Raw genomic sequence first — 25,842 nt, 5'->3', positions numbered from 1 at the left:
CTGGGGTCTTAAAAGCTTGCAAGTGGCCATCTAAGATACAACTATTGGTCTCTTCCCATCTGGAGCAAAGGAGGGTGGAGGAAACCAAAGACTCAAGGAAGAAATTAGTCCACAGGATTAATGGCCCATGCAAACCACAGCCTCCTCTAGCCTGAGACCAGAAGATCTACATGGTGCCCAGCTACCACTACCTACAGTTCCGACCAGGGCCACAATAGAAGGTCCCAGTTAGAATGGAAGAAAAATGTTGAACCAAACTCAAGTTCATAAAAAAGACCAGTCTTCCTAAACTGGTAGAGACTACAGGAACCCCTGAGACTATTGCCCTAAGAGACCCTTTTAGCCTGGAACTGAAGCCACTCCCGGAAACCATCTTTAAGCCAAATAATAGACTGGCCTATAAAATAAACAATAACACCCATGACGAATGCTCTCCTTTAAACAATCAACCATAGGAGATCAAATGGTCAACATTTACCCAACATCAAAGGTGAGAAGGCAAAGAGGGACAGGGAAACTGGATGGATGGAAATGGGGCAGGCGGGGTGGAAATGGTGAGAGTGCTGACACATTGTGGCGATTGTAACCAATGTCAAAGAACAATTTGTGTATGAATTGTTGAATGGGAATGTACCTTGCTTTGTAAACTTTCACCTAAAACACAATAAAATATTCAAAAAATTGTTAAAAAGTTGGAAAGGACAGGTGTGAAAGACATCTCAAACAAAATTTGGTACTGACAATATGGTCGGCATGAGGGAAGGTAATCAGCTATCTCCATGTAGGAGCAGAAAAGTCAGGCGTGGAAAAGTCAGAGATCTAATCTGGGGAGAAATAAATTTAACCCAACACTTTCTGATTTGATCAATGCTTCATTATAAACTCCCCTATTTCATCTTCACCCATGCATTTCAAGGATTTTTCTTCCAAATCCACATTTTATTGGATTTAAAATTTTTTAAATATTTTGGGATTTTACAAGGAATAAAATTTTACGAGGAATAAAAGAGAAAATAATATTTTTAATATCTGAAAGTCTTGGCTCAGGAAACAGTTAATTTTCCTATTGGTTTTCCTATGGTTCTTACGGTTTGGTTCTTTACAGACAGATTTTTTACACTCCAAGATCAGTAAAAGGACAGTAAACCAGACTTCAGATTGTATAGGACCAAGCCATTTCCAATAATTCCAGACTGATAATGTAGGAGAGCAGCAAAGGCCTGCAAGAAAATGTTTAATTATTGAAAGATTTTGTCTAGCCTGAGATAGGAATTATCCTTTGATAACAAAATTGTCATTCCTCTTTTCAGCCAAGAATCTAGAGTTCCTTACCACTAAGTGAGCATAAAACTGCACTTGGTTCAAAATCTAGGAGAGTTGATACTAGCTCCCACATTTTTTAGGTTCTTTTCTGAATACTCTTGCTCTTTGGCTTGTTGTATCTTTCAGATGATGTTCAAAGGGAGGTCTGAGCCATCTGTGGTCATTAACGTTCCTATGACAGTTTTTACTAGAGGATTATGGCCTGATTCCAAAACTGAGTAATTCTATTTTGTAAGCCTAACCTCCTTCTCCCTTTTCATTTATAGAAATCTCCATTTTCTCCTCTCTACTGGATTCACTCCAGAGACACAAGGAATGACATTGAAGATGAAAGAAAGAATGTGCAAGAAACTAAGTCGTGTCTTCGGTTTTTGAGATAACTCTTCAGCTAACTGCCCATCAGTATGGGAGCACAAATCTGGCTGAGTTATCAAAAGCTATCACCCTGTGTCTTTCCACCAAAGCACTCAAAGCCATGAAGATCACTGAATTAAGGGGATTAACATGAAAGACTTACTTGAATGAATACTAAATACCCACCTGAGGTCTTCAGAGTAGCTTTTCCAGGTAACAGAGAAACAGAACTGTCCTCTCTTTCGCTGGGGTAAGAAAATTCTTGAGATGCAAGGGTTAAGGGAAGATTGAAAAAGGCACTCTTCAGAAAAAAAGAAGTTTGAATAAATCAAACCCACAGGACATATTTGACTAAAGGAAGGGTCAGTTTTTTGTTTTCTTGGTTTTTTTTTTTTAAGTGAGATAATGTTACTTTCTCCTTCTTTTGAAAAATCTCACAATACTTTAGAAATTTAAATTCCAATAAAATGTGGATTTGGAAGAAAAATCCTCGAAATATCTAGGTGAAGATGAAATAGGAGAGTTTATAATGAATCTTTGATCAAATCTCAATATTTTTCCCTCTTAAGTCTACTACCACTTTTTCATTGATATGAAAGAAATGACATTGAAATGAAATCCAAAATATGTTGTTGGTTCTGTTAGCTGCTGTGAGTTGGCCCTGACTCATGGTGATGCCACGCACAACAGAGCAAAACGCTGCCAGGTCTGTGATAGGCTGCAGACCAGACAGTTGTGAGCCACAGGGTCCTCATTGGTTGAAGTTTGGAAGAAGATCACCAGGCTTTTCTTCCTAGCCCATCTTGAGCTGGAAGCTCCACTGAAGCCTATTCAGCATCGTAGCAACACACAACTCCATTGACAGACCTGCAGTGGCTAGGCCTGAGGCACATTGGCTGGGAGTCCAACCAGTTTCTGCCACGTGGAAGGCGAGAATCCTACCACTGAGCCACTACTACCTGACCCATACTCAATCCCCATTCTCCTTCCCTCTTTAGAACCCTGGTGAGAGTCTGGATAGCCAAAGGGGACTGCCCTCAAGAGGACATGTACCTAGAAATGTAACTGTAAGTTATTTGGAAACAGAGAATTATTTTTTTAAAGTTTGCCTTTAATTTTTTTTTTTTTTTAAATAAAGCATATATCTTTTGTAACCTGAGAAGTCACACACACACTCACAGACACGCTGTAAACCCTACCCCACCACTCTCTTCTCTAAGTTTGAATTGAGTATATGGACTACATCCTTTTGAAATAACTGTTACAGGATCTAGTTTGGCTGATATGAGGAGCTTTTATTTCTCACCTTATTCCAAGCAGATAAACTGGTATCTGAACCAAAGTAGGAAACCCTGGTGGTGTAGTGGTCAAGTGCTACCGTTGCTAATCAATAGGTTAGCAGTTCGAATCTGCCAGGTGCTCCTCGGAAACTCAATGGGGCAGTTCTACTCTGTCCTCTAGGGTAGCTATGAGTCAGAATGGACTCAACGGCACTGGTTTTTTTTGGGGACCAAAGTAAGAGTGGGAACGGAACGTGCATTCTAACTGCCCCTAGTCTAGCTCGCAGGCCAGGTGTTCTAACCAAGAAGTTCTGAAGCCACTCAGAAAAGAAGCTCCTTTCTGAGCTTGCTTAAGCTTTGGAGATCAACTCACTTATTTTTTCTTTGCCTCGTCAGCTCTTTTATATAGTCATTAATGGATAGATACTTCCAAAACAAACAAACAAACAAACCTGTTGCGGTGGAGTTGATTCTGACTCATGGCGACCCTATATTAGGGTCTTTCAAATTTTCATTTAAAAATTACATTTTTGAGTAGCTACTGAAATTGGGTTTACAAATAATGGATGTAAGGCTAATTACAAAAATTCTACACTTAGCACAAACTAGTGCATATGGAGACAACAGCTCAATATTTTAGAAAGTGCCAATTTGCCAAAAATAGATAAATATGGGGATTATTACTGGAATTAATTCAGGAGCTTTCAAAATGAGATGATTAATATCAAGGAATAGCATTTCTCTGATATAAATTCAATGGAGATATTTTACACCCATTCTTTTGCAGAAACTGATGCCACAAGCTTGTATAACAAAAAAAGAAATCAAATCAAACCCATTGCCGTCAGGTGGATTCCAACTCATAGCAACTCTCAGGACGGCAGTAACTGAGTTTTTAAAATGCAGGGTTCCAGAAAGAGAGCCTATGAAATTCTGCTCTTGAGGTTCTCAGATCTACCCTGATTCCTATAGACCCAATAGTTCAACTTCTTAGTTTTGTGAGGGCTCTGATTTCCTCTCAATAAAACAAACAAAGAAACAAAAAACCAGTGACCTCATGTGTGACAGAGAAGAACTGTGCTCCACAGGGTTTTCAGTGACTGATTTTTCCAGACCTTTCTTCCAAGGAGCCTCTGGTGGACCTTTTGGATAACACTGAGCACGTTAAGTATTTGTGCCACCCAGTACTCCTTTCTTTCAATAGATGACTTTAGGATCACTTGAAGCTGGCTTCTGTTTCTTGTAACCAATCAAAAGGCACTTGAATATAATAAATATTTGTGCATGTGCGTGTGTAAGAGAGAGAGAGAAAGGCAGATGGCTTAAGTGAAGGATTAAAGGTGATACCGACCATTAACCAACCATAAATATATTCAAAGAAATAGTCATTTCCTTTGGACACCTGCTAATCCCCAAATTCCTAGTTAACCTACTTTTCCATTGCAGTGTACACAAGCCCCCTTACAAAAGTATTTTTCAAAAATACCTTGATATTAATTAATTTATGTTAGGCTTTTGGCATCTAGGAAAATCAGAATTTCTTGGACAAAATTGATCCAATTATTATACTTGCAAATACTGCCAAATATTACCCACATATTAAGAATTCAGTTTCTTCGTTTTGCAGATTTCCATAGTTTGCATCAGAATTTGATAAATTTTGTTTTATTTTATTAATATGTTTGGTTATCCCAAACCTAACCAGGGACACAGGAGAACTGAAATGTCCTTTGCGGGGAAACTGAATCCTTAGAAGGTTATTCATGGTATGCAGAGTTAAATTGGAAAAGGTTTCAAGATTGTATACCACCTCTTCTGATCCACATTAATTCTCGATTAGTTGGGGAACCCTGAAGTTGTTATGGGAATGGTGCTCAGGCGGTAATCTTTGAAGACTGTACGTTCTCTCAACCAGGCTGCACCCCCAATTTCAGTCTCCCAACAAGTCCCAAACATCCATTCTTTTGCCTGACTGGGCTCTCATATGATGGATGTGAGTGCAGCGTGCCTTGTAACCTTAGCGCCGAGAATGCAAGTTGGAGGTGAGGTGGGGATGGAGATCAGGGAGAAGCAGAGACTTAACAAATGGAGAAAAGAGGAGGTCTAAAGGTGAAGAAGGTAACACTAAAAGAGAAAATGGAAAACAGAGGATATTTGTGATGAATTTCAATTGATCTTTGTGGATCTCACGAAAATCTGAATACTTGCTTATCTAAATTCTGTTAGTGAAATTTTCAGAGGGAATGATAATGATATACTATGCTCCCATTCACTAGCATGGTTGATATTCACTCTGTAGAGAATGGAATAGGAGGGATGGAAACCGAATGAATATATTCTGTACAGAGAGCAAGGGTACTTCTTTGCACAGAGCCGTGAGTACTTTAGATCTTAATATGTAGAATTCCTTGATCATTGATACATTACATTTGTAAAATGCATTATTGTTTGTAAAACACTTTAATTTTTATCACTTTATTTGAGGCTCACACCAACCTAGTGAAAAAGGCAAGACAGAATTTGGGGGGCTTTTTTTACGTGCCCCACTATGCAGATGAATAAACTGAGGCTCGGAAAGATTAAATTACTTACCATTGTTACATGACAAGCAATTGGCAGAGCCAGGTCTAGAACCCAGGGTAAGGGTTCTACTACAAAGACATGAAACAGGACATTAAAACAAACATCTAACAAGATTTGTAAATAAAGGCTATGGAATCTGGAGGGTCACACTCTCATACTAAACTGACCACAAAAGTGCGATTTTGTTGTAAGCAGACAGGAAAGAAGGGACTGTTACTTTGACCGGGTGAGGAAGACCAATAGATTTCAGAGTGCCTTTACAAAAACTATCTCTAAGTAGTTACACAAGAATGGTCTTCTATCCCAAAACATCTTTCCGACTGGCCCATCAAGATGAGCCCTTCACAAATATTTATCAAGCATCTACTGTGTCAGACAAAGTTTAACATACTTGTTTTGTCTAAAATACCTATTTGAAAGGTTGGAAGAGGTACTCTTTCTCTTAAAGTTCTCCTTCCATACCCTCTCTTATTAAACATTAACATGAACTGGCACTATTTAATCTGAAAAACTCTATTTGGACCTGAGGAGGGGAGAATAGGATAGGAAAAGTCAGTGTGAACGAGACTGGGGGCGCTGATCAAGGTATGGAATAAGGGTGTGGAGCTCCAGAAACACTATCTAAATTTCAGCAGTTGAAGACATACTGTACCTACAAATTATTTCACTTTATTGCTCTTCTCAAGTTCACACCAATTCAATCAAAAATATACTACTTAAAATCTGGCAAAGGGTATTTTCATGGAAAGCTGTGGTTGCAATATGCCCCATATTGGTCACTGTCTTAATTATCTAGTGCTGCTATAACAGTAATACCACAAGTGAATGGCTTTAACAAACAAATTTATTATCTCACAGTCTAGGAGGCTAGAAGTCTGAATTAAAGGCACCAGTTCCCAGGGAATGCTTTCTCCCTGTGTCAGTTCTGGGGAAAGGTCCTTGTCATCAATCTTCCCTGGTCAAGGAGCTTCTCAGCACAGGGAGCCTGGGTCCGAAGGATGAGCTCCACTCCTGGTTCCTCTTTCTTGGTGGTATCGGATCCCTCTCCTCTCTGCTCAATTCTCTCTTTTATATCTTAAAAGAGATTAACTCAAGATACAACCTAATCCTATAGATTGAGTCCCACTCATTAACATAACTGCCTCTAATCTCGCTTCATTAGCATCATAGAGGTTTGGATGTACAACACATAAGATAATCATATCAGATCACAAAAACGGTGAGCAACCACACACAATGCTGGGAATCATGGCCTAGCCAAACTGACACACATTTTGGGGGGGCACAATTCAATCCATAACAGGCACAAAAGCCCTACTTCCAAATCCAAATCCATCTGGTCTGTTCAAACCCAAGAAACATACAATTGACCTAATTTTCATTTGCTTAACAGATATTTGAGGGGCTACTTACCATTTCCCCTCCCTTTTACTTCCATGTAAGATTTCTCCTTGTAAATTATTGTGATGTGATTACTACAGTAGGAAGGAAAGAAATCCAAAAGAAGGTAAAATTAATTCTCAAACCCCTGAGCACAGGCCAACACTACCTGCATTTTCTTCAAGTTTATGTGATCGATGACAAAAGCCAACTAAAACTAGCAAGACAAGTCAGAGCCTGTTTGGAATAGTTGTGGAGCAAAGCAATGAGCACAAGCACCTGGAGTCCAGAAGGAATGCCACATGAAGATCCAAGACTGTGACGGCCATGTGCCCAAACTGTTAACCTCAGACGGTGGGACTACCACACTAGTTGGTGAAGAAGGAGGCATTCAAGGAAGCTTTCCCTACAGGTACCAGTTATGATAGTTTGGCGAAACACAGTCTATAAATGGGCTCATTGGTGCCTGCTTTTCTTAAAAACTGATGATTGTCATGCCTATAGGTCAATAACAAGAATCAATGCTGATCAGCCCCACTTTACAAATTTTAGGCCAATAGATTAAAAAAAAAATCTATCAGTGATTTTATCCACTTGGACACGCCAACACCTCATAGAAAGCACTGTAAACCTAGTTCCATACTTATTTAGCAAACAAATTACCCACAGTTAAAACCACTTACTTAATGTACCACGCATTCTATTCGGCACTGGAGATACAAAAAAATAAGATTCTATCTTTTCTCTCAAGCAGCTCAGAATCTGGACACTGCACTGTATCACTCTATAGTACAATAAGTGGTACAAATGTGATCGTACAAAACACCATGGTGACAAAGCAGGTAGGAGAAAACCGAATTTACGAAGTCAAGGTTTCAAAAATCTAACTCTTGCTGGAGAAATGGATATTTTCCAGGATAAGAGGGAACTGTAATGTGGGAAAAGAATACAGCATGAGTAAAGGCACCAGAGTATGAAATATTGCCGTGCTGTCATAAGGTGAGAAGCACGGGGTGTTAGAGGATTGCATTGGAAAGGCAGGCAAGACTAGATAGTGTCATCCAGGCTAAGGAGTTTGAATTTTATCTTATGCTGAGCAGTGAAACACTGGAGGATTTGAATGGGGAAAATATAATCAGATTTGTGTTGGGTGAAAAGAACTCTGGTGTTATGTGCAGGGAGAATTGGAGGAGCCAAGGTGGAGGTGAGAATCCATGTAGGAGGCTATTGCCTTTGTCCAGATAAAAGATGAGAGTCTGAACTAAGTTTTTCATGGTGGGATTGAAAAGCAGAGAATGGATTAAAAATATCTTTAACTAGAATCAAAGTAACTGGATGGGTGATTGAAAGAAAGGTCTAAGGTCAGGATTAATCCCAGGTTCTTAGAGCTTGGAGTTCTGGATGGATGGTCTTATAGCAATAAGGGTAGGGAATTTGGAGGAAAACCAAGTGTAGTGCAAAACAGAAGATACTGAGTTTGGTTTTGTATAATGAGCTTGGGTTTCTCTGAAATAGCTGTTGTTGTGAGGTGTCATCAAGTCGGTCCTGATTCAGAGAGACTCTATGTACAACAGAACAAGATAACTAGCCAGAGATATCTCTAGGTCAGGAGCTTAGGAGAGATGTCTGGCACGCAGGTGGTTAAAACTCTAGACATGGATGAGATAACCTAGGGTTAAAAGTGTAGAATATTAGGGTAAGAAGACAGTGGATCAAGATCGTGAACCAGGAGATTATTGATATTTTAGGGGAAAGAAGTGAAAGAAGCCAGCAAAGAAGACAGGGAAGGACCTAGCTGAGAGGTAGGAAGGAGGATGAGGACATATGTCATGGAAAGCAAGTAAGGACAGAGTTTCAAGAAGAGGAGTGGACAACAATACAAAACGCCAAAGAGATATCGAATAAAACGTAGACTGAAGAATCACTGGCCATGGTGCCTTTTTCAGAACAAGACTCAGTGGAATTATGGGAACAGAAGCCTTGTTAAAGTAGATGGAACAGTGAACGGGGAGTGATGAGGAGGAGAACGTGTGTGTGTGTGTGTCTGTGTGTTGGGGCGGGGGGAGAGTAGTCCTTTTAGAGACTTTGTTCTATAAAGGAAGGAGAGACAGAGCAGCATAGAAATGGGTACACAGAGTTAAGAGGGGATCCTTCCAGATAAAAGAAACAAGGGCATATTCACAGGCTAAAAGAGTCTGAAATCTCAAAAGAGAGTACCTAAGGATCGAGTAAGTTTCTAGGGGAAAAAAAGACAAAAAAAGGGGGATGGAACATCAACTCTGACTAGAAGGAACCCATCTCTAAGAGAAAAAAGGCAGACATATGAGGTACTTAACAGTCCCAGAAAGTGGCAATTCTATGTCGAGTCTGACACTGCAAATCTTGGGGGAAAAAAAATTCTTGTTACCTTTGCATGACTCTCTGTTTTTACATCAGTTATATATAATCCTTACAGGTAAGCAGGGTGTTTATGTTTTATTTTACATTGTCATTCTACAAAAAGACACTGAAGCCTGACTGTGCGATTCATCTGAGATCACAGAATCAGCAAGTGACTCAAGCTAAGGACTCTCAGCACAGTGCTCCTCCCAACACCTCAAAAAAGACTGTGAAGACGACGGCCATAACGGTGGGGCAGAGGCAACACCTTCAGAAATTCAAAAGGGAACATTCAGCCCACGATCAATTCTTTGGTTAATATCTCTTTGGCATTTTGTACTGTTGTCCATTCCTCTTCTTGAAACTCTGTCCTTACTTGCTTTCCATGACAAGGAAGGCCTCTATCACAATTAATAGGGAAGTGAATAATTAAACGCAGTTCCTCTTCCTGAAATAACCTGGTTATGTGCATCCTTTGAACTATTTAAAGGAGGAAGGCTTAGGTTTGCCTTACTTTATCACTATGAACATGGGGAGCAATTGGTTAATACCATATGTTCCATTACATATGTGCAGAGGCAATTCAGGGCCTCTACCACAAACGTGCAGAGAAAGCGCACAGCCCTCACCACCCTGCAGGCCAGGTTAAAAAAAAAAAAAAAAACTCTGAAGAATGTTGGTTAATGCAGCCCCAGGCCTAACACCGCAGGTTCACTCTGAAGGACACAGAGGAGACCCTAAAGCACTGGCCTTCAGTGCTGCCCTTTAGCATGAAACGTGAAAGGTTTAAAAAAAAAAAAAAAAATTTTTTTTTTTTTTTTTCCTATTCCAGTCTTCCTCAGGGTGGGGAGGGGAGAGGAGTTACACTGACTGTCGCAGGAGAGAGAGCAAGGCTCATTAAATATGCAATCTGTCATGGGGTAGAAGCAATTATACAGTCACTAGAAATGAACAGATTTCTACATGAATTTTTTAAAGTTCTCTGCAAGTCCAGATAATTTAGCAGGAAAAAAAAAAAAAGAAAAAAACCTTGAAATCAGTTATTTTACTGTTTAAATTTGCAAATGTGTGGTGGCAATCTCCATTAAAAAAAAAAAGAAGAAGAAGAAGAAGAATGGTTTCTATTTTATTAAGTATAGAATTGTCTTCATTTAATTAATTCACTTAGTCCCCCGGGTGACACTGGGTGTGGCTCAGGCCGATTTAGAAGGAATCCAATTCATCACTGGGAAAAATTGCCTGCACCAAGCAGCAAAGCGGCAGCTTTCCACACCTTTCCAACACCGCAAGGGCAAGGCACCACGAGGTTGGAATTCAAAATCACAGATCACACTCTCTAGGTTAAGAATTACTCATTAGATGGGGAAAAAGACTAATGGGGGTGCGAAGGGGGCGCTACTTGCTTGCCTGGTATTCTTTACAATTCAGTTACAAACAAGTCATTCTTTTTAAACAAAGGAAACACCTCCCAGTTTTCTTGCTTGCTGGACCCAAATCACACCTTGCAAGTTTTTCATCACCTACAATATACATGGTAATTAAGCTATTTAAAGTAAGCCCAAGATATTTGAAAATCATAAGCCAGTCAAATCTCAGTGGATTCTTTTCTTTTATTCCTCATTTGCCCACTCCTGTACCATCTTCTCATTTCTATCCCACTTCCATCTCTTCTTCCTGCTGTAATAATCTACTGAGGTAACTAAGGGCTAATAAGATCATTTCCGCTTTCTTCCCATCCATTGGCAATGTCTTACAACTTAGAAATCCAAGGTTGCTTCTTTATGCTGCTCAAGTGGAAGAGGAAGGAAGTGCAGGTCCTCCAGCCCCCTCCCACATTTCTGCTGGATTTCATGGGTGTGGCAGAGTTTAGACCTTTGCAGGTTTTTGCCCTTGTTTTATTCCCTCTTCAAGACAAGGAGGATGAATCGATGCCAGAAGAAGGCTGGACACCGTTGGATTCTGTCATGAATCATTTCACCCACAAGCAGGAAACCTGTGTGAGCTTAATACTCCCGTTATATAAATGCCAGTGTACTGTGGAGCCCACGCCCTGAATACACCATTTCCTTCAGTCTGATTTAATGGCATCCTACATACTGACTTACATGCATGATATACAACAGTGATGTTTGTACAGGAGACATGACTATTTCACACCTAAGTACATAATAATAAAATGCATGGGTAAAAACGGACAATCTCTATATCTTTCATTTTCTCTCTTGAATAGGAATTATGCTAAAACACACAAAGGTATGTGAACACCATACAGAGGACATGCATGACTCTATGTACGTGAAGTATGTCGATGCTATAGACATTTACATGTGAAATCATACAACTCCCTAACGGCAAAATTTCAGCTTCATTACTGCATATCAGAGTGAACACTTGGGGCTGTCAATGAGCTAGAACCCAAACCCATTGCTGCAGGATTCTGCAACTGTCTAGGACAGAGTAGAACTGCCCCAGAGAGTTTCCAAGGCTGGAGCACCTTTCCTGGGTTCGAACATAACAATCTTTTGCTTAGCAGCCGAGTGCTTAACCACTGCACCACCAGGGCTCCTTGCAAAATGAAGGCAGCTGTCCTTATTTGGAGGAAGGAAATTCCTTTGCCCCCCCCCCCGCCCCAATTCCCTTTCTAAAAATCATGGTCGGTTTCCTTTGTCAAAGAGGATGTGTGTAGACTTGAAATGTGTGTAAATAGGGTTGAGCCAAGGTGCAAACCGGCATATTTTTCTTTCCAGAATTACAAAGTTTTTTTTAAAGAATAGCATTGGCTTCCTTAGGGCTCTGGCTCCTTAAATTATATCTCCCCAGCTCACCTGTGGGGTAACCTCAGAATGTTTCTTTGACTGTAGCTTAAGCCAGACACCTGTATCTACTGCATTTATGTATTCAAACCAAGGAAGACAAGGACAGGGAATGTCCAGGTTTGAAAAAAAAACAGCCAATGGAAACATCAATCTCTGGAACCAGAGAAGAGTTTAGGAAGTGCTGCAAGGAAGCCCTTCTGCACCCACAAACAAAACCCAGGGTGTCTGCCCTTTATTTATTTAATTTTTCCCTGCCTCTCCACCCACTACTCTGACATTCTTCCTCTCCCTTCTTCAGGCTCCCTCCCCACCCCTCCCTCCCAGGGCGCTGGCTAAACGTGCCAGGCTGGCTGGCTGCTTTTTCGCCGCTCCCCTTCACCCCCCTCGGATTCAGCTAGTGTATTACAAATTGCCCAATATCCAACGCCTTCCCAGGAAGAATGCCCAAATCTGAGTTCTGGCACCTCACCCCTAAGCCAATCAATCTGCCAAGGGCGGTTTTGGACCAAACTGTCCCCTCCCCACGCGTGCACACACACGAACACGCCAACACACACACACAAACACTCACCCATATCCCAAGCCCATTTTTCTCTTTAACCTTCTCCAAACGTGTTCCAACAAATGTGGGAAAGCTTGGTTTGGAGAATGTCACCGCACTGCTGGTTGCTGGGGAATACCATACCCCTCATACCTTCCCACCCTCAGGCCAATCAAGTTGCTAAAATGTCTTGCAAGAAATATGTGAGCAATTTGAAATGGAAGAAAAACCTGGGCAGTGGGGGAGAGGGGAGGGAACTTAATTCTGGCTAATCTTCTCTGGGTCTCTCTTCCTGATCAAAGAGTCACCATGCAGATTATCCAGAATGTTAGCACGTCCCTGACCACTGACCATCCCGGGAAGATGCCAGAGAAAGGGGGAAAAGGGAAAAGCCCTGGTTTCCAACAGGTAACACCGGCCTGGTCTTTCCCATCCCATCAGAGCTCCAAGCTTCCTAGGGGCGTGGTCCACCCTCTCCTCCGACCAGCTGGTGCACAATCAGCTACCGACCTTAGGACCAGGATTTTCTCCATCCACACAGCCAATGTCTCCCCTGGCCCCACTGGCTTTTAGGTTCTCTTACCAAAAAAAAAAAAAAAAAAAAAATTCAAATTACAGTTTCATTCATTCATTGAAAAAAGAAAGAAAAAAAACCCTTCACATGTTTTTCCATAAATACCCGCGCCCATTCAAAGCTCCTGCGTGTAGGAAATAAGGTTTCTCTGCAGCCCATGTGAGAAAATGGTACGCCAGAACAGGCAATGCTCAGCCCTCAATATGTTTCCCTCAACCCTGCTATTTGGACTTAATATAAAGGATTGCCTCCCCATCTTGAGGTAGAGCCTACATCTTCTCCCCCACCCCTTTCTCCATCCACACCCTCAAAACCAGAGACCTAAAATGCTGAGCCTTGACTAATAGCCAAGGGGGGGGGGATCTTTATTTCTAGCCAAACAGGCATATATAGATATTTTTCTCCCCTCACCCTAATTAGGAGCCGCATTCCCAAACCAGAACAGGAAAGACGGAAAAGCATAAAAGCTGAGATGCACCCGTCAGTTGCCACATGCTAAGGAAACGCGAGCCCTGTGGCCGAGCAGAAGCAGTTCCAGTATGTTTCTGCCTTTACAGGCAAATACTGGACTCTGCTAATTTCCCAACAGCAAGAAGTAAAAATCTTTAGCTCTACCTGTTTGGTTCTTCTCATACAGCACAGCATGGTTGTATCCTCCCTCGCCTTCTTCCTGCCTTCTCTCCTTTCCTCCTCTCTTCCTTATTCCCCCCTCTCCACCTCTTTTCTGCTAGCTTGCTCACTCGCTCGCTCTCTCTCTCGCGCTAGCTCTCCCTCTCTCTCCCTCCCTCCCTCTCTCTCTCTCCCTCACACACACCAGGGCAGTTAGCAGCAACGGTAAGGTCCACAGCTATTGCTGATTGCACATGCTCTCTCTCTCTCTTGCTCTGGCTCTCTCCTCTCTTCCCTCCCCTTTCCTCTTCCCCCTTTTCTTTTCTCCCCCTCCCGCTCTGTCTATCTTTTTCTTCCCTCTCTCTCTGGGTCTCTTTCTCAGAATTGTTCACTAGCTCTCAAGGACTAATCATTTCCCCCAGCCCCCACCCCCATTCTAGGCAGTCAACCCCTCCCAGTCCCCTGCCAGCCTCATGAATATTTCAGCATCTCCAATCTGGACCCAATTACCCACTGACTTTCCCACTGCATTTGAGAGGGTGATGGGGTGGGGGAAGAGAGAAAGATATCCCAACCAGATCTGAGGGTTGGGTGGAATGTGTTTCAGAGAAGAGGGGCTTGAGGAATGCTTTATATTTCTTTAGTGACTCTTTTCTTCTTTTCCCAATATCAAAAAAACAAACGAACAGCTATTCCCAAAGACAGTTGTAGTCAGACCTATACAATATATGTCTGCCATTTAGATTTTATGTACAGTAAATCATTGTGGGGGTTAAGCTCCCTCAAAAACTGAAGTATATAAATATTATATGCTATGTATATATATATACCTAAAATAAATATACTTACCTAAGCTTAAAATGTACAAATCTATCTCACATATGCGCCAGCAGCCTGGAGAAATACATATGAATGTAGAGTATCTTAAATTTCCAAGCACTTAATTGGGAAACAGTAGTTAACATTTAGTAATTAGCATCCATATCTAAAATTGCCCGGTAGTTATTTCTTAATGCGCATAAACCTGTTTGAAAATTGTGGTTTCTTCTAATTCTACTCAAAAAGCTGAGCACCTTTGAACAACCTGTCTGTGTCATGCTAGTAGTTACCAAAATGATATTTTTCATTTGAGAAGGAAGAATAAAAGCAAGCTCCTCTGTGGTGAGAAGAAAAGCTACACCATGAAGCCCACGTTTTCAGTTCCTTCAATTTCCTTTCATAATTTTTGGGGAAGGAAATATTTTAAAAATTACTAAATTTATCCAAAACAATTTATATATATATATATAAATTGTTTTATATATGTATATATACATCTCTCTGTCTGTATATTTATATCTGTGTGTTCTTGGGAATGTTACTGAACCTCTCCGAAACTCGTTTTCTGGGAATAATACGCCAACATCATTAACATTTTGTGAAGACCAAACAATATAATATATGCAAAGCACAGTGGAGCCATTCTCAATACGTAGTTGTTTTACCCCAGAGACTGTACTTTTCAGAAATTTTAGCAACATTTTCAAGTGAATATCTCAAAGAACTTTCCAAACTCTCTACTTGTTCATTAGTAATGACAACCATCTCAAATTAAATAGCTCATATTCTTTCTAGTCTCACCTAGACACAAGCCTAGTTAACAGGTGTCAACTATACAGCTCATTATCACACCTATTATCATGATCGCTGAGCTTAATAGGTGCTTTAGATATTTTTAAAAATCCAGGGTACACTCACCTTAGAATGGACTATCCTGTTACAGCGATTTCACGGGTCAGAGCTGCCTGCATCAGATAGCCAATTCCTGAGACAGGGGTGAGGTGAGTAGCAAGAACTTTAATGTATATTGATACATAGGAGACAGAAGGGAACTATTGCCTCCAAAGCCTGTCTCCCCCAAATGGAGATTGGCTCAAAGATTTATAGGGCAAAATCATAGGTTTCAGGAACTTGTGGAATGTCATTCTGTCCTGGGGTGGTTCCAGTGATCACAGTCCCCAGGTATCATCTCATCTGCCCCAGGAGTGACTGGTCTCCTGGGGTGATTTCAGTGGTCATAAGACTTTCTTAGAGCATAGTACTTGTTTTCACAGTCTGAAAAGGACATTAGTCATTAGTAAAAACTTTAACAAGGAAAAAGGAACTCAGCAGTCAAGAGCAGATTTTAGAAGAGAGAAAAATGGTGTAGGTCCTGCTCTCATGTCATGGCTGAGCAGCCTGTTCTAATCCCCCCTTTCTGTTATGAGTTTCTCAATTTTAGGAAACACAGCATTGAGTCTCTCTAGCTGCTTCCTGCTGGATAGGGGTGTAGAGGCCTAAACGTTAGAGGAGTGGAACTCTCGTGTTGTCTGAGCTAAACTATTGTACCTTCTTCTATCTACATTGGCCCTTTATTGGGCTGTTGTCTCTCCTCTTGATGGTGGATGGGTTGAAATCCCTCAGCAACCATCATTTGGAGCTGGAACTTATGAATCCCTTGAAATGACTCTACCCTTCAGGGAGAAGACACCAACTCATTAAGGCATACGCCAAGACACATAAGCTTGTCTAGAAAAGGAACAACTCAAGCAAAGGTTAAAATACAAATTAATAAAGGGGCTAGAGCAAAAACAGTTCTTAATACCTCGGCAGTGCTTATTTTTATGATACTCATTTAGCATCTTTGTTTTGTCTCTTGAACAGTCACTTAAGTCCTTCAACTGATTCATATATTCCAAAAGGCAAAAGTGTAGCAAGTTGCTACATCATGTCTGTCCAAATCCAAGGAATATTATAGAATAGGCAAGAATGGGAAAACGAATAAGCATGTTGCCACAGCTATGTCTGCCTGAGTCCTAAGAATATTAAAAAAAAAAAAAAAAAAGAATATTACAGGGTACAAAAATGGGCAAAGCCATTGAAAGCTTCACCTTTTCACAGATTGGCTAGAAACTGCGATCCTACATTTTGAATTGCCTTTCTTAGCAATCATTTGTACAGGTTTCAGGTGCTGGTTCTCCACCAGATACCACCTGGCTCTTCACCAGGATCTTAGCTATCGTCTTTATACCTCAGGGCCCAGTCGATGTGTCCTTGCGAGTCTTTGTGAGCCCAGCTCCAGCTGGGTCACATTTTCTATGTCCAAGGACAGGGAATGTCTTAAATCATTCCTTCTCTTTGATTGGAGATTGGAGATAACACATCAATGATCAATTCCTGGACTTAGTCACGCTCCTAGATGGTGGCCATTGGAGGCTCTTCAAACTCAAGGTGCTGGTTTTCTACTGGATACCGTCTGGTTCTTTACCACGATCTTAAGTAAAGCAAAGTTCTCTTCGATTGCAGACTCAATGTACATCAACATTTTAGCCTGAGGCTTTTCTTTTGTCTCTTAAGTGTGTAAGATAATAGAGGATAAATTTTGTTATGTCTAATACTGTCAGGACTATCCCTTGCAGTAGTGATCTAAAAAAAAAAAAAAAAAAGTGATCTAGCATGTATTTATTCCTGATGGTAACCAACCCAATAAATCTGGTGTTTGTAAGGGTGTTATAGTGCGTAACCAAGTACCTTGTTGTCCAATTCTATGTGTTCTACTTCTCTTGTATGTTATATATCCAAATGCAACAAGAGGTATTTGTTACAGCACAGACTCACTTTTCTTGGACCAATAAATAAAAATATAAGGCTATTCTGTTATGTCATGTCACCTTGGCTTAATGACGTCAGAGATCACTGTTGTGTTTCCATCTCACTAGCAACTTCTCCTGTTATTTGTCCCATAAAAACCAAAAACTAAACCCAGTGCCTTCGAGTCGATTCTGACTCATAGGACCCTATAGGACTGAGTAGAACTGCCCCATAGAGTTTCCCAGGAGCACCTGGCGGATTTAAACTGCCAACCCTTTGGTTAGCAGCCATATCACTTAACCACTACACCACCAGTGTTTCCTTTGTTCCATAAAAATAGTGATTGATAAATTTCTTAAAGATTCTCCAACTCAAATATACCGTAAGTAGGAATTAAAGTTGCCAACCATACCCTGAGTGTTGGACCAATGGGCTTTCTTCTGACTCTCGTTTTACAATGGGTAAAAAATTTAACAATTATTTTTCGAGTATTTACTGGCGTCATTACTATAAATACCTAAAGATAATCTTAAGACTCTCAAAGTGCATTGCCCATGTATTCGCCAGCAATCTAAACAAGAGATTGCCCATGTAAACTCACTATCAGTTGGAAAGTGATCATCTAAATGAGTTTAGTTGACTCTACCACACACACAAAAAACATATATCCATAAAGCACACAAAGTTTGTCTATAGAAAACAGAAGGTACAGAAAAATGCACATGTGAAAAACAAGTTTCTCTTAAAGGATACATGATTAGCAAGATCATACAGGGTGGGCTTCTCCTGCTGGAGGTCTCCAGTTAATCTGTCTAAAACATACTGTTTTTCCCAAGGGCAAGCTGCCCCTCCTTGGTTTACCTAATAGCAGTCTTGGTTCACTTTCTCAGAAGCAGGAGTGGAAACTAAAACAAGCTGGAGCCTGAGCCATGAGGTCAATCTCTTCTGAGAACCTGACTTCTTTAAAATACGTAATTTTCTGTATAGCAAGAGGGTGAGAGTTTGATTACAAACATTAGGCAGTTATTTCATACAGCATTGACTTCAAGACTGATTAAACCAATTGCTGATTTACCCTGAACATAACTCTATTTATGGATCTTTGGAGTCAGTTTCTCAAAATAGACTGAATTCTTAAAAAAAAAAAAAAAAGTACAACGCCCAGAGCAAAAAATAGTCTTGCTAGTTTATCTGGACAATTGTTTGACTCAAAGTGGCTTTCAGGAACCAGTTTTTCCTCAAAGCTTGAGGTTCAAAAGGACACCCAAAGGCAATGGCCTGTGTAGGTTGCCCCAACTCTATGAAAGCCAGAAATCTGGATTCCAGGAGAATTACAACTCTTTTATGGTTCCCTCTTTTGAATCATGATCGTGTTAGAGAATCTTTGATCAAAAATGTTCAATAAATGGTAATTCAGCACTATGTGGCTTTTAAGATCTCAGGCACCATACAGCAAATCAAGAGGTAGAATATAAACACCGACCAATAACGTTAGACCTATTGTCTGAAATAACCAATGGAACCATGACTCTAAGGTCTTTGAACCAAGGAAACAAACCTCGTGAGGTGTTCGTTTTTGCATAGGCAGCATCAGTAACTGCTTTTCAGGCACCTCAGCAGCTACTACGTTCTCTAAGACCTGAGACTGTATATTAATGTAAACACAGCAACATTTATCAATCAAGGCACAAACTATTCCTTGAGAGAAATAATAGGAAATCTAATGCTACTCTAATTTGTAAAATCATAGCTCAAATTTTAGACACTTTTCTGGTTATAATATTTATAACTTTGTTAAGTTTGTCAACAGGAACTTCTAATTCAAGAGTTACAAAATCTAAACCCACTAATTAGATAATTTAGGAGAAAAGAGGAAAATGGTTTCTTATATCTACAAAGTAAGACCTTAAAGCATTTCTTATTTCCAGAAAGAAAGACTTAAAAACATCAGCAATATTTTTACATAAAACCCATATTATCGTTTCATTCACCCAGTCTTACGTAGTTAACTTCTGTTCCAAATGATCCTGGATGGACCACAGTCTGTGAACCCACCAGCATCTGCATAAAAGCTCTGAAAATCTTGACTGAGTCTAGTCATAGTCCCTTTCATAAGTCCAATATAGTCCATCTTTTTTTTGTTGAGATATTCTGGTCAAACGTTTTCAGAAAATCCGCAAAGTAAAAACTCATCTGTAGATGACAAAATTTCATGTGGCCCTAATTAATTTATAAAAATAATGCCCTTAATAGTGAAAGACCTGATAGAAATTAATTACAAGTACAACATAAAGGCCAAATAAAATAAGTTAAAAAACTGTAGATAAAAATATTTCTAAATACAACCATTAACTGCGTATTAAAGGGCTTCAGATATAATACATAATAGTCCTGACTAAGAATAGACAAAGATTATCAAGTCTCTAAATACCTGAATAGTAATTAAAAAAAAAAAAAAAAGACGTCGTAGGTAAATTATGTGAATTCCTCAATTAAACCACTGGCTTCAATGATGCTAGATTCAAAAAAAACAAAGTTTAAATAACGGCATAACATATATGCATTTGCTGTATAATATTAGGCAAAAATATGAGGAAATATTAACATGTGAATTTTAACCCAATCAAGAATCAGGCACTTCTCTTGATTTTGACAACATGTTCCATGTAATTTACAACACATTAAATAAACCTTTTTAGCACTTTATAAAAAATTTTCGGGTCTTTCAAACTTGTCAGGAGTTTATGATAAGTTACCGTGAAACAATACTTAAGTTATTTAGCCAAAGATCTTTAAGTTAAAAAAAAAAAAAACTTAGCTTTTTTTTTTTTTTTTTTTTCTCAAAGCCATGTGGCTTGGTTTTCAACTCAGGAATCTTATTTTAATGAGAGATCAAACCTTTGTCTTTGAGGCAGATTACACAAAGAAGACATTAACTCTTTAACTCAGTAGTCAAAGAAAATTTTGTTATTTTAACAGTAAAAAACCCAATTTTTTAATGTATATTATTTAATATTAAAAAAATTTTTTTAATATTAAAGCTCTTAAAAATCCCATAAATTAAACCATTAAACTTCAGTCAGACATATAAAACTTTTGACCATTATCAAATAAATTTCTTTTTTTTCAATGAACCTTTTAAATGTCTTTTGTTGCATATCTCCTATAAGACATCCCTTTAAGTAGCAAAAATGAACTTACTCATTTGCATGCCCAAATACATATATATGTACATATATATATTTTTATTTTTGACTTCTTAAAGTTCTCCTACAATAGAGAGAAATTGTTTACAGGTCTTTTATGATTGGGATCCACCCAATTTCTGATAACTAAAATAAAACAGCAATTTTCCTTATCTCTTGTCTTAAAATGGTTTCTACCTAGTTGGAAAGAGCCTTTCGTAAGCTTCCCTGGAGCTACACAACCTTGGAGACTAGGGCTGGGGGCTGAGAAGGTCTGCTCTTGCCCAGCCCTACCTACCTTTTAACTCCTGGTAGAAGACAAGATTAAATCCGGAACTGTGGCTTTTTACTTTAAGACAAAATTACCTTTTTAAAAATAAAATACGTTTTATATAACATCTAACTGAAGTTACTTAGAAACCTTTTGCTTCTAAGATTGACATATATAACAAAAATCCTGGTGTACTTTTCAAATAGACCAATTCATTTAAAAGTTTATCTAAGTTGTTACTAAAAATCTGAATCTTAAGACAGACACAAGACACAGTTTTTCTGGATGAGGAAAGAACTGAGCTTCTAAGACAGCCTTAAAAAAACCAACAGCTGTCAGCCACAGCCTCTAACCTGATACCAAACTGAATCTTAAATACAATGCCCTAGACCAGAAGCAAGCTCTTAGAACAGAAAGATCACATAAACTCACCGAACAATACCACACAAAACAAGGACATCAGGATTTTAGTTTCTTAAAGAGTTTCTGGCAATTTTGGGTAAGATTGACTCAATTCTCTTAGGATCCCTGGAATCCTTATCCCAGGCCCTAACCTCCCAGAGACAACACTCCAAGCTAGCCTGTGCGTAGTAAACTTCCTTAGACCAAAATAATTCTTGAATCTGGTGGGGGGTTTTTATACAAGATTGCCATGAGGATGTTACAAGGATTCGGGGGTACAAGTACACGTGAACAGGCATACAAAGAACATTGAGACTGACACAAGTCTAACAGACAAGGGCAGCAGGTAATCTCGACAGCCTCAACCCCCTAGACCACCAAAAGATATGACGGGGGTGATCTTGACTGCTTCAACCTCCCAGACTTCCCTGTTCCAAGGGCCACCACACAGCCTTCCCACTCTAGAGTTCCCTGGATTCCCTCTCTGTGATCCTACTCACAGAGTTGGTCATCCAGGGCGCCACTCGCCCCAGAAGCCAAGGGCTAGGATCCAATTCCAGAAGCCATGCTGGTCTGCACTGTCCGCCCTGGCCCTGAGCGCAACAGGGAGAGAGTCGTGGACTCATTTTAGAATCCTAAACAGGTCTTGCCTCCTGTTTACCTGCTAAAACATGGTCCAGGACCCGTGGTGCTGTGGGGAGCCTGAGTCAGCCCAACAGCTCCTTAGGGGATGAACAAGGTCCCCAAAAGCCACTAGACAGAAGAACTGATGATCAAGCCCAAGCCCACCGTGTCTCAGAGGGCTACAGCCCCATATTGAGTGCCAAAATTTGTTACATTTCTCGGGTCAGAGCTGCCTGCCTCAGACAGCCAATTCCTGAGACAGGGGTAAGGTGAGTAGCAAGAGCTTTAACATGCAATGATACACAAGAGACAGGGGAATGATCTCCTCCAAAGCTTGTCTCCCCCAAATTGAGACTGGCTCAAAGATTTATAGGGCAAAATCACAGGTTTCAAGAACTTGTGGAATGTCATTCTGTCCTGGGACGGTTCCAGTGATCAAGGTCCCCAGGTATCATCTTATCTGCCCAGGGGGTGACTGGTCTCCTGGGGTGATTTCGGTGGTCATAAGACTTTCTTAGATCATATAATTTGTTTTCACAGTCTGAAAAGAACGTTAGTCATTAGTAAAAATTTAAAAAACAAAAAGGAACTGAGCAGTCAAGGATAAGTTTTAGAAGAGAGAAAAACTGCGTAGGTTCTGTTCATGACATGGTCGAGCAGGCTGTTCCCATCTCAGAGAGATGCTCAGGGAGTGATGGTTATAAATCAGCCTTAGAGTCTTCCAAAGGATCACTTGCTCCAGATCCAGTCTTACTTGATCTTTTATTCATCTCAGCTTGCTTCTTAGTTTTTATATTTTATGATTAAAAAATAATAATTAAATTCTGAGTTGTTTTTCTTTTTGGTTTGTTTTTCTGAGTTTTTGTTGCTGTTGTTTTGAATGTTGCAATGAGCCCAGTCAAAGTCAGGATTTCAAAAACTGCCTTCTGTGGATTAAAATGAGCATGAGGTGAGAGAAGAAAGCAACGGTTTCTATCAGAGATATTTCTAGTACACCCAGCCTAGTCTCCAAGGGGCTGGAAAGTGATGAAGGAAGGAAACAATGGGAGCGGGTACTAGGGGCAAAAAAGGGGCAAGGGAGAAGAAATTGCATCTTTTAATGTTTAAACGTTATGAGGCACTTCTACTCTGTCCTATAGGGTCGTCATGAGTTGGAGTCGACTCAATGGCAATGAATTTGGTCTTTTTTTTTTTTGGTATAGCATCACTGATAAGATCATTTAATTAACTGTGTGGCCAAAATTAAGGCGGAGAGTGGAGCCAGCCAGCTCCTTTCCTTCTCAATGCACTTCCCTCAGTCCTCCCTTTTCCATCTTATTTCCTCTTTCTCTCTCAGAAGGGATCTTGGCAATAATATAGTGTAGACTACATGGAGAAAGTTCTTTGGGTTGAAATGTGTTGAATAGGAAAACTAATATAAGACATCTTACTTTGATTTTAAAGTTTTTCTTATCCACAAAACCAAATATTAACCATGAAAAGCCTGAACTAAACTGCAAAAACCTGCCAGAAACTGCTCTATAGCAATGTAAATTTGTCTTATTCTGCTAGAAAAAGGTTGTTGTCAAACTATTACCTCCTAATTTAAATCTCCAAAGTCTTACATCTGCAGGTAGATGGAGGGTCAATCTTTTTTTTTTTTAAATAATAACAATAATTTATTTAGCAGCTACTATGTCCATGGTACTGGGTTTGGTTTTTATGTCTGGCTGCATACCAGGTACTTTACATTCATTATCCCTAACCTTCATCACAATCTGCACACTAGGTGTAAAAAAAAAAAATACCAAACCTGTTGCTGTAGAGTCCATTCCAACTCAGGGGCCCAATAGGACAGAGTAGAGCTGTCCTACAGAGTTTCCAAAGAGTGCCTGGTGGATTCAAACTGCTGACTTTTTTGGTTAGCAGTCGTAGCACTTAATCACTATGCCATCAGGGCTTCCACTGGGTGTAGGAGACTGTAGTTTCCAAAGATGGCCACAACAATATCTCCCATCCGCATGTTCTTCTAGAACTTTGTCCTTTCACCATCAACAGGTGGAGTGTAATTCTGGAGGGTTAAATTTTTAACAGCCGGGCTAGACATAATCTGATATCAGATGATCTCAGTAAAGGAGGAAGGCAGGGTTCAATCAGTCACATTAAGATAAGCCAATGGTCGATCTTCTATATTTCTCCCTCCTATCCTCTTTATAAACCTCATTGTTCCTAGCTTCTTGGAGCCATTTGCTTTTTCTGCAATCAAAATTATCTCCCTCTATGCATATAGAATAACTGCTCAGAATAAACTTTATGTTCAAATTTTAGTGAGTTTTGATTATTTTCAACAAATGAAAACAGCATTCCTGCATGGCCCACGTCTCACTTCAAGAGCTGTGAAGAAATGATATCCATATTCAGTAGTGAGTCCTCCCATTATGTCTGACAAAACATGAGCTTATTTCAACGCACTCAGGTGGCTCAGTTTTGGGGTCCTCATCATTTCGAATGCCTTCAAAATGCCTGTCAATGACCCTCGAAAAAGGATTTCCCAGAAAGAGCCCAAATTTAGTCTGAACAATATGTAATAATTTCAATACTTTTTTTCTCCCTCTAAGAAGTGGAGGTTATGGGATGGCAAAAGAATGAGGAAGAGAAAAGCATGCAGTGATCTGATTTTGTCAAAATAAAATGAAATAACCAGAGTTGGATGGATCCCTACCAGGCAACTATCCAATTACTCCATTATTCCTAATCTTTATAACCAACCCCAGAATATGCCTAGGCTTAAGCCACATGATCAAAATTCATATACTTTTAGAGTAGAATATTAACTCATCAGACCATGAGGTGACTACTTGACTATAGGTTAGGTAATAAAATCATTCTAGAAAAATGAAAAGGTTGTTGTCAGCTCCCAGTTCTACTTACTCATCTCTTTGAACTTCATACTAAAGTGATATTGCTTTTATAGTAAACACAGAAACCCCGGAGGCTTTACTAAGGGCTCTGTCAGATAGTCTGCCATTTTAGGAACATGGTACTTTGTAGAGCATAGTGCCATCAATTCAGATAGAAATATTTTAGACTTGTTCATTTCCCTTCAAGGAGCTTATATTTTTTAACTCAGTCTTAGCCTTTTACCTGGACACTCTATCAGTACTTTCTGACTTCATTCACTTATTCTACATTTTTTATGTTGCGAAAATTATTTTGCTCTCCAGGAGATACATATACATGTGAAAAGCAAAATAAATACTCTTTGAATGAAACATGATTCAATGTCAAATGTATGTTATAAGAATTTAGAATAGGAAAGGAATCACTGTGGAGTACAGTAGGCCTTTCATTTCATGAGTAGAATTTACGTAGAGAAGACAGCAATGAGTTTTAGAGAGGGTAAAAGGGCCACTGTCCATATATGGGAGAGAGGAAGTTGTAAAAATTTGTAAGAGAGAAGCTTGGAAAGGTAGATCAAATCCAAATTTAGAAGGACCTTTAGGATCAGGCTGAGTAGGTATATTAATTTGTAGGATTAATGTACCATGCAACATGGATTAACAGAGTGGCTGCAACAATGGGCTCAAACAGCAAGGATGGCACAGGACCTGGCATTGTGTCATTCTGTTGTATACAGGGTCACTGTGGGTCAGAATGGACACCATGACACTTAACAACAGCAACAATGGTGTAACATTACCATAAACTGGTGGCTTAAATGAACAAAAATTTATTCTCTCACATTTCTGGAGGCCAGAGTCTGAAGTCCAGGTGTTGCCAGGGTTGGTTCCTTTGGGAGGTTCTGACAGAGAATAAATTGCATGCCCCTCTCCTAGTTTCTGGTGATTGCAGGCAATTGTTGGCTTTCCTTGGTTTATAGATGCATCACTCCAGTCTCTGCCTCCATCTTCAATGGCTTCTTCTCTGTTCTTC

The 25,842-nt window shown here is 39.8% G+C and overlaps 1 protein-coding gene across 1 annotated transcript in view; it reads right to left on the bottom strand.

Moving 5' to 3' along the window:
• GAP43 (growth associated protein 43) overlaps nucleotides 1-14,002 on the bottom strand; it is a 151,572-nt gene extending 137,570 nt beyond the window's left edge. Inside the window, exon 1 of the mRNA XM_049874574.1 lies at nucleotides 13,846-14,002. Within this exon, the coding sequence (XP_049730531.1) occupies nucleotides 13,846-13,875 (30 nt within the window). The 5' untranslated portion in view covers nucleotides 13,876-14,002. The remainder of the gene's footprint in view (nucleotides 1-13,845) is intronic.
• Nucleotides 14,003-25,842: the final 11,840 nt, after the last annotated feature.

This window comes from Elephas maximus, chromosome 1 (genome assembly GCF_024166365.1).
Source record: "Elephas maximus indicus isolate mEleMax1 chromosome 1, mEleMax1 primary haplotype, whole genome shotgun sequence".
Taxonomy (NCBI): domain Eukaryota; kingdom Metazoa; phylum Chordata; class Mammalia; order Proboscidea; family Elephantidae; genus Elephas; species Elephas maximus.
Note: the sequence above shows the minus strand (reverse complement) of the source record. Positions and strands in the feature narration are given on the sequence as shown.